The sequence below is a fragment of the Toxotes jaculatrix genome, chromosome 9 (assembly GCF_017976425.1).
Source record: "Toxotes jaculatrix isolate fToxJac2 chromosome 9, fToxJac2.pri, whole genome shotgun sequence".
In the NCBI taxonomy this organism is placed as follows: domain Eukaryota; kingdom Metazoa; phylum Chordata; class Actinopteri; family Toxotidae; genus Toxotes; species Toxotes jaculatrix.
The window spans coordinates 21463709-21478035 of NC_054402.1; the positions used below are offsets into that span (position 1 = coordinate 21463709).

At 44.2% G+C, this 14327-nt stretch overlaps 2 protein-coding genes across 3 annotated transcripts; both read right to left on the minus strand.

Moving 5' to 3' along the window:
• Positions 1-638: 638 nt before the first annotated feature.
• On the minus strand, positions 639-5571 carry slc5a2 (solute carrier family 5 member 2). Its single transcript, XM_041046609.1, has 14 exons — positions 5473-5571; positions 5160-5336; positions 5011-5070; positions 4791-4895; positions 4598-4703; positions 3893-3973; positions 3081-3310; positions 2647-2782; positions 2334-2441; positions 2047-2197; positions 1525-1693; positions 1162-1377; positions 940-1075; positions 639-850 (listed from the first exon to the last, which is right to left on the minus strand). The coding sequence occupies exons 1-14, from the start codon at positions 5569-5571 to the stop codon at positions 639-641; spliced, it is 1986 nt and encodes a 661-aa protein (XP_040902543.1).
• A 735-nt stretch (positions 5572-6306) lies between these two features.
• Positions 6307-13937, minus strand: si:dkey-260j18.2 (uncharacterized protein LOC325231 homolog). Of its 2 annotated transcripts, XM_041046608.1 has the most exons (5): positions 13491-13937; positions 12905-13058; positions 12638-12716; positions 11665-11892; positions 6307-11521 (listed from the first exon to the last, which is right to left on the minus strand). In XM_041046608.1, the coding sequence occupies exons 2-5, from the start codon at positions 13056-13058 to the stop codon at positions 10024-10026; spliced, it is 1959 nt and encodes a 652-aa protein (XP_040902542.1). In that variant the 5' UTR covers positions 13491-13937; the 3' UTR covers positions 6307-10023. The 2 variants fall into 2 exon arrangements, with proteins under 2 accessions (XP_040902542.1, XP_040902541.1); XM_041046607.1 differs by lacking the exon at positions 13491-13937 and having other exon boundaries at positions 12905-13473.
• Positions 13938-14327: the final 390 nt, after the last annotated feature.

The window sequence follows — 14327 nt, forward strand, 5'->3', positions numbered from 1 at the left end:
CTGATTAAATGACCAAACACAAATACAAGTTAGCAACAGCACTGGATCAGGAAAACCAGAAGCCCGCAGTATGAACATCAGACTGTTAATCAGTAGCTGAGATACATTTCACTTTACTTCACTTTTTATATACAGTGTAGTAGGGTGTTATAAAGTGACTCCATTACTTTCATTGATTTTTTAAGTTTTCAAAGAAGTCAAAAAAAAAAAAAAACTTTGAAAACAAATCATAGAGCTACTTGGTGCTTTATTGAGTTTACATTTTTCCTGACTTCCAAATTTAAATGTTGTCTCACACTTTTATTTCAGTGCTGGGAGCACGTGAAGCCTGACTTCTGATCGAATTATCGTGTAACAGTATACAGTAATGGCATTCTAACCTGATAAAACTGTTTTAGACCCTGCATTACATATGGCCTTTAAATGTGGAGAAATGCAATGAAGCCTATGAAGTGTTCTACAGACAAGGGAAACTTGGTATATGCATGAATACTTGCCTGTTTTTGGATGTGAAAACATGTTATTTGCAATGTAGTGACAAGTCAGTACCAACAGATGGCAACATTGCTGTATCTATCTGAGTGTTTCATTCAGTGAGGTGATTAAACCCAATTAACCACAGGAACAAGACCACTCTGTTAAGCATAGTAACCCCACATAAAAACTGCTACAGCCATCATGACGATAGCATTAGCATCCACAGTGTACTTCCACACTGGCTCCTCACTGATGTCAGGCATCTGCTCTGTCGTCTCAGGTGCTTCTTGCTTCAGGTCCTGGGAGCTGTTGCCCCCTCCACACAAACGTCCAACCAAGTGACAAATACCAGACTTTTCTACCCCCTCAGCCACTGAAAGGGAGAAAGTGTTAGTATCTCATGTGTGTGTATGTATGTTCCATTTGTCTTTATTTATGACTGTGATGTCCTTTCTTTCCTACCTGCATCACTATCGCCATTCTCCCTCATCCTCTCCTTAGCCTCTCGCCGGGCTCTTCTCGCTTTCTCTTCTTGCTCCCAGTCTAAATCTTTCCTCTCCTCTTTGGAATGGCGAAGACTGAACACCAGACGATGGAGCTGGAAGGAAAGAGACAGAGTATATTAGATCTCAGGTCTTTGTAACTCAGGGCGCCTGTGAGCACTTTAAGTAAGAAATCACTTACATGTTGATCCTGTATGGGCTCGGTGCAGTAGCTGACCAGCAGCACCAGCACTGCTGTACAGAAGAACAGTATGATTGCAAAGTGGAGGTAATGGATCCCACACACCAAGAATGGGCATTTAGAGGGGAAAATACAGCTGCCAGTACCAAACCAGAACTCAGGCAACATTCGACAAAGACCCATCATCAGACCCCCGATCAGGCCCCAGAAGGCACCCTGGAGGTGAGTGGAGATTAAAAACCAAATGTTATGATTCCACTTGGTGGTTCATTTGTATCTTTAATGCACCAATACCTTATGTTGATCAATGGTAATATGATGTAATATGTCCATGTGTTACCATGTTTACAGATGGCATCTCACCGTTTCGTTGACCCTCTTAACAAACACAGCCAAGAAGAAGACAGAGGCTATAGGGGGAGCCAGGTAGCTTGAGACGGACTGGATGTAATCAAACAGCTGACCGCTCTGAGCCGCCTGGACCACTGGGATCCAGCAGATACTGACGGCTACGATACATAGCACCCAGACTCTGAAGGAGACGACAAATAAGACCAATGATATGGGACATTGGTGCTGAATCCAAAGCTTTTTTTTTTTTAAGAAAAAAATGTTGTATTACATATTTCCTGTTTATGCTACAATTGTGTTTTTAGGACATGATTTTTTTTTATGTACATAGTACACTGTCTGGGGATAATGGGTGTGTTTTGTATATGATCTTCTGATGATAACATGGATGTTTCCCTGAAAAAGGCCTTGTGGGGTTATAATGCTGCATCATGAAATGTTTGGAAGGAATGACAGAGTCCCAGAAATGCAGAGGATTTAAAATGATGAGCAACATGAGGTAGCATTTTGTTTACTATGACAGCGTCCACATACCTGCCCACAATAATGAGCTCCCGCTCTGTGGCCTGTGGTCTGATGCGAGTCCAGATGTCCATGGTGAACAAAGTGCTGCTGCTGTTAAAGATGGAGGCCAAAGAGGACATAAGAGCAGCTAACATCACAGCCAGCATCAGACCTCGCAAACCTGCACAGAGAGACAGCAGGAGGGAAGGTGTGTGGAAGGAGGAGGGGAGAGAGAGAAGAGCAGAGGAAGCTGGGGGGAAATGTAAGGTAAGACTTCTCCTTTTCTTTAAAGGTAGATGTAGTCAAGTTGTCTTTACCATTGGGCATGACTGACACCACCAGTTTAGGGTAAGCAATGTTGGAGCAGCCCACCTCAGTCCCACACACCTGCTTGCACAGTTCAGGGACAACACAGGCAACCTCATCTACACATGGATAGAAACACACACACACTGTAAAGATACAGATTTCTTTCCTGTACACACAGTTACTTTGAGTCAACCTCTGACAACACTTTTACCACAATGGTATCTACTGCAGAGTTATTGTACTGTACTCTAACATGTTTCTTTGTTGTTGTTTTTTTTTTTTTTCAAATGGGACGTGGAAGGACCGGTGTGAGCCACAGACCAGGGTAGAGGACCCTGCTGATCATGCCGGGAAACACCATGAGGAACATAGGCAGCAGTTTGAGGTAGCCACACATGATGCAGCCGGCCTTCACATGGGTCAGACTACGAGCTGCAAGGCATCGCTGCACTATCACCTGAAGAAATCCAAAGATAGGAGAGATTATTTTGTGCCATGAAAATAAAGGTTTGCACTGATGGTGAGAAATATGCCTACAGATCACAGTAGTGCAATCCCTTCTTGATCTTCTTGATCATCCCTGTACTTTCCTGATAAGCAAAGTTGCCCCAGCTCATCAGATTCATTCCAGGTGGACTTAAGTGATGCTTTATTGGTTAAGTAAATGACAGTGAAGTGACTTGCAGTAGCTCCAGTGAGTCTGCTGCTCTGGCTTGCAAAGGCTTCAATTGACAAGATTAGACTGGGATATTCACCTGGTCCGTGCACCAGTACCAGCCTCCCACTATGGCAATCCCAAACAGCACCCCAGGCCAGGGCAGGTCGCCTGTGGTCGGGTCCCTCAGCAGGCTGAAGGAGTCCTGTCTGGGGGTGTAGCACTGGGAGGAGATGTTGTAGCGGTGGGGGTCCACGGAAGAGAAATTACTTGGCATGGCAGAGCTGTATTTGGCCAGCAGAGCGCTGTAGCCTCCTACTTCAGCAAACGCTGGAAGTGAAAAGGAGAACGGATGTCTTCAGTATTTAAAGCAGCGTGATGTGGTGTGGATATCCCTGATCTTTAATGTTAAACAGGATTATTTTATGTAAAAACTAAGTGTACTGCACTTGTTTTAGTCGACTCAGCTCAATAGCCCAGAGCTCGCTTGTTGTCTGATACTGTCCTAACTGAAGATATGAGTCAGCTGCTGAGTCAGCACTATCTGCTCAACGCATCACCAATTCACAATGGGCGGTTGTCTTCCTCCTCTGCCAGTTTCTTTCCCATTTTTATCACGTCTGCTCCCTTCTTTGACTTTACACCAGGATTACTCCCTGATACACATATTGATTAAGGTGGTGGGGGGGGGGGGGGGGGTTGTTCTGTCGGCTGGAGGTGGAGAGCTTTGTAGCTCTGCGGTGTCAGCACATCGCTGCAGTGAAATTAATGATTAGTGACCCTTGTTAATCTTTTTCCTGTTGCGAAGCTGCTGGGGAGGATGACAGACAAAAACATGGTCTGTGTGTAGTGTTGTGCAAAAGATATTGAACTGAATATCTATTGGAAGACTGCTGTAAAATCAGTACTCACAGAAGCCAGTGAGGACAAAGGCCCCGGCAACGATGACAAAAGTCTGAACTGTGTCAGTGTACATTAGAGCAGCCAGGCCACCTGGTGACACACACACACACACACACACATCTTCAAATATTTACACTAACAGATCACCTCTTGACCTACAGATCAGTTCAAATTTTTGTGTATTTTTTTAAAAAGATGAACATTAGACAGCCAAATATTTAAGCTCTCTCGAATAGTTTTTATTTCCTGTTTCTATCTGCTTCAGAGGCTGAGATGTAAAGGTTTTAGGTGAACGCTAACGATTCAGTCTTTCAGAAAACCATCCTCCTAAAGATCGTAGGAGGATGTTTTCAGCCAGTGATTAGATAACACTTGTTTTAGAGGAGACCTTTGGTCTTGATGGGTTAAGCTCCAAAAACACATGATCCTACATTTCCCATAATGCAACAATGTAAGCATCTTCTTATTCAACCTTCTCTGCCCCATAAATACTCACATCTTTCAAGCTCCACATGAGCAATTTGTAACGCAAGGTTTCTCTTACAAATTCATAGTCTCCAAACCAAGTTAACCCTTTTGTTTGTTTTTTGTGTTGTTTTCTCAAATTTCAGGCTGCTCCTTCAAGCACCAGCAAAGACCTTACAACTTACAATATTTACTTCATGGACCAGGTTCAGTACACATATACACAAACATACAGATTTGCATACACACCTGTAACAGTGTAGACGGCTGTTATTAACAAAAGGGCGATGACGGCTACATAGATGTTCCACCCTAAAGCCTGCTGGATAAACACAGCTCCTGAAAACATATCCACCTGGAGAGACGGAGGGACGGAGGGACAGAGGGAGTGAAAGAATGAAGAAAGAGGGATTGTGTGATTGTCTCAGACGGAATGACTCACTGAGATCTTGGTGAAAATGTAGAGGAACAGCGAGATAACAGAGAGGTAGAGGCTTATCCTGGTCCCACCGAACCTCTTCTTCAAGTACTGGGGCATGGTGATCACCTAACACAGCAAATTCAGTACAGTACATACACGGAGGTCGTCACATGAGTGAATGATCCACCTTGAGATGCTTCCAGAGGACCGAAATCATCATCACCCAGCCTGATCTACTTACCCCAGCTGTGAGGTAGACAGGTACAAACAGCCAGCCCAGCAGCAGCACAATGAAAAGAGCCTGACACATAAGTGATGCAACACAAAACAACATATCAGACATGTCAGACTGTGCCTTCTCCCAGCCCACTGTGGACGACTGTGACTTACATTCCACTCAAACCCTCCCACAGCGATGCCGCTAGCTGCTCCAGTGCCTGCCAAGCCCACAAAGTGACCACTGCCGATGTTACTAGCAAACAGAGAAGCACCGACCGGCCACCAGGTCATCGTCCGCCCTGCCAGGAAATATCCTCCAACTGTCCCACGATTGGTCCGAAACATGGACTAGAAGACAGCCAGGACAATTCAGTGAAAATTCTTAAACATACCAGCACATGATGTATATATTTTATGGTCCTTCTATTCCCCAGAACATTAAGACTCTGCGTCAGTTGTGCACATGGACAAACACACGTCTCACCCAAATGCCGACACTGATGACCATGACGAAATATCCAATGATGATGGCGATGTCTGCTGGGTTGTTGATGGTCACCTTGTCTGATGAGAGATTCTCCATTGCTCCACTTGTACCTGAAAATACTTGGATTAATCTGTGGCTTGATGGAAACCGCTTCCTGCACTAGGCCGCCTGGCTTTGACTTATCTGCAGCCTAGAGCCTTAAAACTCACCTAAACTCAGGTGTCTCTATGACCAAATAGCTCCAAGAAATGAAAATCTGTACCTCTGGCCCAGTGATGTATGGGCAGGAGAGCTGGGCTGGTCAGTCCAAAGGAGAACTTTGTCCAGTAGTGGCAATGGGGCAGTTTCAGCAGTTTATTAATTACAGTAATTATTAACCCCACACCATGAAAAACAGGGTTTCAGTCATGTAGTTCCAACGAATTTTCAGCATTTTTACATGCAGAAATGCACTTGGATCTACTGCCATCCTGTTTTATACACAAACAGCTGCTGTTTGTGTCCCTGAAGTAGAAAATGTTAATGGATCAAGCTGAAACCATTAGTTACTTTATTAGTCAGTGGACATGTTATTCTACTTTAAGAGGAGTTTTCATTATTTTAGACATTTTAGGGAGTAAATATTGAATATTAGTAAAAGTGTGATATTATGATACCAAGAATATTCTTGGGTTGCAGCTCTAGTTCAGCCATTCAATGGCACATTTAATAAAACACATATGCCATGTGTCCTGTTGCCCGCTGTGTAAGTTTGTTTCTCAACTGTAATAAAATCTTAAGCAAGTCATAAGTAAAAAAACAAAACTTGTAAGCAAATAGTCCTTTAATCATTTGATAGCACTGCTTTCATCAAAACATCCATTTGCCTTTCAGTTCACAAACTTCATTAGATTGTACAAATGAGGGCAGCTTTACTTCTCTGAATGGACACACAGTACGTGGGCGTGCACGTGTGCAAAGAGCTCGCGTTGAACGAGAGTTACGCCTCGGCATAGAAAACATGCATGCGCACACGATCACTTTTCACGTGTCATAAAAGCTGTAAGCACACGAAGGAAAAGAAAATCAAGTCATCGAACATTTCTGGGTGAGAATTCAGAGCATGTCGTGGGAAATAAGACAGTGTGTCATGGATGTTTCTAGAAAAACAAGTTCACCACTCACAAAAAAAAAAAAAAAACTTCATTGTGTGTTTAACTAGTGAACATACTACTGAAAAAAAACTTCACAGAATAAGTGTTTTTTGCTGCTTATCTTAATGGATTTGGTCAAATTTTATCAGGTTTGAATTCTTACAGTATTAAATGTCTCGTCTCAGTTGTCTCTCACTATTCATGTAAAGAGCCCACTGTTGTCTCTGTTCAGCAGCGTGGGTTGTGTGAGAAAAAAAAAAGTGGTTGTGGAATTTTGTTTAATTTTATGTATGAATTACACAGTGAAATAAACTAAACCAAAGTATTTCATGTATCATGTAGTATGTATTATAACAGACTTAATACGAGATCCAGCAGTGATCATAATGTTATAATTAAATGACACAGTAGCTGTGTCACTGGAGAGTTTCTGCGCTCACTCGAAATAACTCGTTACCTGTGGTGTTAAATGTGCTGGGGAAGTTCCACTGTTCTGTTCTCAGGGGAAACTGAGTCACCGTAACACTTTGGAAAGATCTAAATGGAAGAATGGTCCGACTGAACATTATCAGTCGGCTGATTCAGGATAACCCGAGGGAAAGCAGTAAAACACAAACAAACACAACTATGGTCTAATTTGAACCTGTTTAGGAAAATAACATGAATATTGCTTCAATTAGTGATGTTATGTGCAAAAGCATCTATTTGTCTCACTAAACCAGTGCTTTTCAACTGATTTAAACCGAATTAAAGTTTCAGACTTTTACTGAATCCACTCTGCGTGTCGAGGATCCTGTGCGGAGTCACCTTTTGTCTTATCTGAGGAGTAAGAGCTGGATCAAAACTCCTGTTTTTCCATTACAGGGGCTCGTCCTGCATACAACTTCGTTTCCTGTTTTAGGCTGACAAAATAATTACAGTATCTAAACTGGATGAGTCTTCACTAATCTGAAGTTACATCTGAAACTAACATCTGGCCTGCAGGAATGAAAACGCTGATCATTGAAATGGTGAGGTCAAGTGAGCAAGTTGTGAGTGAATTGAAGCCAAAATTCCCTGCTGCGTTTCATAATTTGAAACTCATTCATTTTAATGTCAGAGACATCTTTCAGTCATCTTCAGATTTCAGACACAGCTGGCTGTGTTTTCCCTCTGCGCACATCTCCCCCAGAAGTATCTGGATTTGATCAAGTTCAATAAATAAAACAGGAAAACAGAAAAGATGAAAGAAAACACAGCGGCTTACAGCAAAACAATGTGCTTACATTTCCTGGGCTTTTCATAAAATCACATTTTCATAATTCAGTTACTTTAAAGCCTCTTCGTCACTTTGAGATATAAACATATATGCTCCTGTCTGACAGATCTGTCTAAACTTACAGTACAGTACCATCCCTCAGGACAGCCGGGCTCCCCACACTTCCCACTCAAAGCAATTATTATCATTGCAAAACAACAACAACAACAAAAAAAAAAAACCTTAAAAATACATTTCAATAAATAATGTGCAATGCTAATGTGTTCAGATAAGTCCTAGCCTCTGTGCCAAACACATTCACAAGTCCTATGGCTGAAGCAACCGAAAGAGAAATGTTATTTTGTCATGGCTGCTGAATCAAGTAAAGACCACTGTTCACCTGGCTTGAATGTTTCGGAAAGATGTTGGACAGAGCGATAGTCCAGACACAAACATAGGTCATCTCGACATAGGGCAGCATGAAACCCTTCGATATATACCAACTGTCACTGTAGTTGTACAGCGGGATCTTTAAAATACTGTGAATCAAGATTCGCTGTTGAAACTAACAATACCAAACAATTCGTAGGTCAAATTTTCCCCAGGACAATACCTGTATTTCATCACTCTGCCGTATAGTGTCGTAAAGTTCTACCAAATCACCTTGACACATGAGACATTTTTTTCCCCCACATATCGATATTTAGAAGAAGGTGTTCTTGCTATCAGCCCTATCTGCACATTTCTGCCAATGCTATGTTCCACTTCTTTGACTTGGCAGGTCATTTTATAGGAACATGAACAAAAACCCAGTTTCTGCAAAGTAAAAAAACACACTCTTGGGCCTGAGCTCAGCACACAGGGGTTTGAATGAGCCAATGAGAACTAAACGTAGTAACACTAAAATTTTCTGCTTTTATAAAGCATTAGACTGAGGTCCTACACTGAGACGGAAAGATCAGTACAGGGACAGATTTTTTTCTAGGATGGACTTGAAAATGTGAGCCAAAGACAGACAGAACAGGAGGCCCATCTCTTCACTGGTTTAGGAATTTAGCAACAGAATGTGTGCTAATTTTTCAAATCACGCAGTTTATGGTTGCTTAAATTATGGCAATAAATCTGATGAACAAATTTTGTTTCGATTACAAACAAAAACATAGATGGCCCCAGTACATCAGCCTACAAGGCAGCAGTTGGAAAAAAAAATATAAAAAATGTTAATGTTTTGTGTGATAAGTTTCCTCCCAAGTCACATTTACTTGCATAGCCCTTAATTGCAGTAATAATTTTTGTGAGTTTACAATCCCACATTAGCGGGCAAGGAAAAAAAAATAGATGAAAGTCTGTGAAGGATTGTAAAGGAGGGAAAATGTTTCCAGGGGAAAACTGGTAGTAAAAAAGAAGAAGACAAAAGAGCAAAGCAAAGGTTTAGGCAAGTTTAGCTGTTGAGAAAAAGGAAAGGATCAGAGGCTGTGACAACATTCAAGTGCAAAAAGGTCTAAATGTTCATGTTTCATGTTGATAGTAACTACTATCAACACTTTGCAACAGGATGCTCAGTGCAGCACTGTTTCCAGTCTGTTTGTGCAGCACACAAGCAGACTGGAAGCTAGTTATCCAATACTGCCAATGTTTTGGTTTCAGGCTCTAATAAAGGTCGTTTGCCTTCAAGGGTTAGGGCATATCAGTGAAACACAGCCTCGTCAGAAACGTGCAGGTACCCTTGTGTCTACACTGCTGAAAAAAAAAAAAAAAAAAAATCACAGCACCGAAATGATTCTCAAAGAGCCTTAAAAAAAATATTACACCAGCAAAAACCTGACAACACTACACTGTGAGAATATAATTAAAAGGCCCCTTTCTCTTTCTCTCAAAGGACTCTACTGTTCGGACAGCTAGTGGATTACGTTACATTCAGGTGCACGTTGCCTGTTTTTAACCAGTTTCTGGCTCCACTTGCTCTCTGCCTGTACATTTGACTATCCATCATAAATCCTGTACGATCTGTCTGCATCCGGTCCATTAATATCCTTCTCTGTGGCTGCACTCTAATTGTATAAATTGGTCTCTTCCTTGCGACTTCATCTCAACACCAACATTTCATGAGGTCAAGGAGGAGCTAATTCAAACTCAGCCTCGGCTGCCTCAACTTCAGTTGTACTGGTCCTTGTCAAGCTAGTCTGCGGCCTTCTTGCAGTTCTCTTTGGCTAGTCTCAGTCTGGATAAGATGTGTTTCTTAGGGAATTTTAAAGTGGTACACCCAAACTGGCTCACTCCTCCAGTATCCCCAGGGAGTTTTTCACGTCTCTGAACCCAGCTGCGCCAGCCGGGCTTCCAACAGTACACGCTGTCATAGAACCGTGAGCCGTTTTCCCCACCCAGGACATAAATCCTCCTTTTCCACCTGGCCACACCCCCAGCTGCTATCCGCCGCGGCAGCCCAGGAAATACCACAGGGCTCGGAGCTCGGTCGCTGCCACCGCCTGCACCCCCCCGCTGCTCCGCAGTGACCGTGACACCTCCCCCAGTGACCTCCCTCTCTACCCCGGACCCTCGGCCCTCTCTGAAAAACAGCACACGCCCAGTGGCGTCTAAAGTCTCCAGATTAGTGTAGTTCCCATCCAGGAACTTGGTGGTATCCCTCATGTATCCTCCGATTGCACATACTCCTCCTCGCACTGCAACACCTCCAGCGAGGCAGGTGGCGCCAGAGTCCAGCGCCACACGTGTCCAGCAGTCTGTTAGGGTGTGATAAATAAGGACGCCTGAGTGGACCACAGCCCGGTTCTGTTCTAACGTGGTTCCACCCAGAAGATAAAGTCGTCCACGTAACGCTGCGCAAGCAAAGGCGCGCAGAGGTAGCGGTAGCCGAGGTCCCGTCGCCCACTGTAGTGTGGTCAGCTCCAGGGTCTCACTGGAGTCCAGCAGGGCCGAGCGGTTGCTGCCACCTAAGGCATAGAGTGAATCTCCACAGCCTAGCAGGCCTAGCATTGCCCTGGGCTGGATCATTGAAGGCCGCTCTATCCAGCGGTCTAACACTGCATCATATTCATGCACAGCCGCAGACACAGAGCCTGTCCGCAGGATCCCACCAGCTACAAACAGCCTGTCACCTACTGCGGTGCAGCCGGGACTGACAAGTGATCCCAGCGCTGCTAACTTCTTCCACTTCCCTGTCCGAGGATCAAAGCAGTCCACTGTGTAGTCTCTTGCTGCTAAGTTCTCATCTTCCCGGGGTGTCAGGTCCACACAGACAATCTTTTTCTCAAACATTCCCTCCCGTGGTCTCAGAGGTCCTCCAAGGCCCTCACCGGCTGCAGCGGGCCCCAACTCCTGGCTCAGTCTTCGGCTCTCTTCCTGAGACAGCAGTCCCGGCCGCAGGTGGTGAAGCAGCGCAGGCATGTGGGCATAGCGGTCCAAGGGTTGGTGCTCCGCCCAGCGGCGTGCCGCGTCATAGACCTCTGCCTCGGAGTCCACCCCCAGGCGGTCTGAGCTTAGGAGGCTGCCTAAGGTGCCGTGGTCAAGTAGGAGGAAGTCTTTTTGCCGGGCCACCCAGGGGAAATGCTGGGCTACCAGCCGCAGGGAGGCACGCAGCAGCAGCTGGTCGTGGTGAGAGCGAGCCAGAGAGTACATCCCCAGGCAGTTATCTACTGAGAGGTGCTCAAATAGAAACCTACAGACAAGAGTGGAGAGAACAAGAACAAGAAAGGAGGACAAATCATAAACAAAAGAATGTCAGTAAAGTAAAAATACAACTGATTGAACCGTGAAACCTAATGCAAACTTGATCATCTGTCACTTGCAGATTTACTGTACCTGGAGCACAGGTCTTGAAGGGGCATGACCTGAAGCCGATTGGCAGCCACAAAAAGATCCTCAGCTGTGTCCAGAGAGAGCCCTGCCTCACCGGTGTACACAAACTGGATGACAGTCTCCATGACAGACGGCGTCACTTCCTCCAAACGGATTTCAGTGAGGCGCGACTCCACCAGAGGGCTGGTGAACATGGCCCGGAAGTAGGGGCTCACGGCTGCTAAGAGGACTCTGAGGGGAGAGAAGGTGGGACACAAATTACTGTTCGCCTATGTAGTCAAAAAGAAGCTGCTTCCTGCAAGAACGAAGCTCGGATAATTAGGTGTTTTCCTAGAAACCGCTATAGTGGTGAGTCAGCAGTATTTTAGATTTAGACCAATCTGATGAGCCTGTGTAACTTGCACACCTGGGGTGAGAGGGTTAAAAGAACATGTCAGAGAAGAGATTCTGGATTCTGCAGACCCTTCGCATGTCAGATCTGTACTATGTGCTCTCTGCTATCTGAAGAATAATAATTGAAGTGATTCAGTACTAAGTGTCCTGTCCTGTCTTCCTTTGCCTCTCCTTCTCCCTTTCTTCTCCTCAAGGTCTGTTAGTCTCTAACAGTTGGAGAGCTTTTGTTGTATAATTGGTGCTGAAGTGAAGACTCAATCAGTAATACAAATCGAAAAATGACTGAAATGAAGACTTTGATAATTCATCCATTTGTCATTCAAGTCATTTACTAAACTAAAAACTAAAAAAATATTTGGTGTATACAGAAATGATTCAACTACTTTCCTCCATTTCATGTCCTGCAACCGTAAATAAATGTTTTTGGACAGTATGTACTTCTAATTCTATTTGTACACTTATTTGTACCCCCCCCCCCCCCACCCCCCCACCCCCAACCCCCCGCTCACTGACAGTACAAAGTATTTGTCTGCTACAGCCCAGGCACCACACTGCTTTATAGGATATGACTGGCATACCATACCTGTGACACATGAACTTCTTTCCCTCAACCAGTAAAGTCACATCACACAGCTGCTGAGCATCCAGGAGCTGCTTCAATCCTAAAACACAGACAAGAGGGGGGAGGAAAAACAGAGAGGAGGGTGAGGACAGAAATGAGAGGGAGGAATACAGACAGTAAAAGGGAGATAGAAATTTTGGGAGGACTGGTGAAAGCAAATGAGTCACACCACAAGGACTGGTTTCCAAAGTCTCAACAACACCCTTTCTATCTTTTCTTCTGTCTCACCATGTGTGATGTAGTCCCCCAACGGGGTGGTGCTGTCATCGGGGAAGTCCTCTTCCTCTGAGTCGCTGTCTGACAGGGGCTCCCCTCCTCCCCCATCCCCGTCCTGCCATGGCTGGGGACGCCAGGTGACTGTGCCCCCCCGCACAGCATTCATCTGAGGTATATATACACACACACACACACACAGAGTTACACACATGTACATGCATTTGATGCAAGCAAGCACAGATCTAGTTTTACACATTCACCTTTATGCATGCAGAGCCTATCTGCAACTGACAGGCCTATGAATTATAGATAGAGGCCTATAACAGACATGACCCAGATAACACCTATCTCAGTGAAAAATGCAGCTTTTAGGGCCAAAGTTCATGATAGCCTGTTACTATTGCACAGGTTATTTTTATGCTATGTAAGTATTGTTTGCTATGGATTTACCACACCCCATTTTTATAATGTTTCCATTTTTATCTATCCAGATGAACAGTGTTTTCTTAAAAGACTGGCTAAAATAACACATACACACAAACAGAGGAGGCTGTTATAGATAAATGTATATAGATGTTGAATTTTTAGCTTTCATTGCCTTTGCTCTTCTTCTCGTTTCCACCGTGAAAGCTGTTTGGGTCTCACTTTCAGCAGGAATTGGTGAGGCAGTTTGGAGCAGGCTAAACGTATCCAAGTGCCCGGTTATCACCAGAAGTTTCTGGATGCTCTCCTGGCTCCCATTTGGTTGTCTTGGTCGTCCGGGCTCAGCTGCAAGGCTCGTCCCGGCCTGTGGTGAAGACGCGTCAGGCTACTCGCTGCTCCTCCAGCCCCGTGCACAACATCACCACTAACTGACGGACCAAACTAGCTCACCAAGGAACAATTCACCTCCGGGGCAAAAGATTCTCGTCGTAACACATATCAGTCCACCATGGCAGTAAGCACACACGTCCGGCTCGGTGGTGAGACAGTGCAGGGTGTAGTTTTTAGAGCCTTCGGGGCAGAAAAATCAGGACTGAGTTTAGGTTCAGTCGGCCGCACTTGTTATGTCTGAACCGGATTACCGCAACGTTAAACTTCCGCTCATCTGATTGGCTGACCTTTGGCTCGTGACGATTGTTTGGAGCTGAGTCGTTTTTCTGTCACTGGTAAAATTACAATTTTGTCCACTACCTTCTTACGTTTTTTACAGCTATTGAGTAAAATATTTGCTGCATATTTTAAATAACATTTTTTTTAAAATGTGTGTTTGTGCTGTTTTAGTTTTATTCCTATTCCGGCATATTAATTTCCGCATTCATGGTGCATTCAAGGCAGATACGACCGTTTTACTGCCGCAAATAATGCTCCCTGGTTTCACCAGCAACAAAAAAAATAAAAGAAAAATGTCAAGAAATGTGAATGGTCAATATTTTAGTCGTATATTATGCTGTCA

Coding starts and splice junctions, on each gene's coding strand:
- slc5a2 (XM_041046609.1), bottom strand. CDS start 5,571: ATGGAGAATCTCTCATCAGACAAGGTGACCATCAACAACCCAGCAGAC. Junction 2,198..2,333: donor GGTGTCAGTCATGCCCAATG/GTAAAGACAACT, acceptor CTCTCTGTGCAG/GTTTGCGAGGTCTGATGCTG. Junction 1,076..1,161: donor AGCCCATACAGGATCAACAT/GTAAGTGATTTC, acceptor CTTTCCTTCCAG/CTCCATCGTCTGGTGTTCAG.
- si:dkey-260j18.2 (XM_041046607.1), bottom strand. CDS start 13,148: ATGTGTAAAACTAGATCTGTGCTTGCTTGCATCAAATGCATGTACATG. Junction 11,893..12,637: donor AAGAAGTTCATGTGTCACAG/GTATGGTATGCC, acceptor CTCTCCCCTCAG/AGTCCTCTTAGCAGCCGTGA. Junction 11,522..11,664: donor CTTCAAGACCTGTGCTCCAG/GTACAGTAAATC, acceptor TCTTGTCTGTAG/GTTTCTATTTGAGCACCTCT.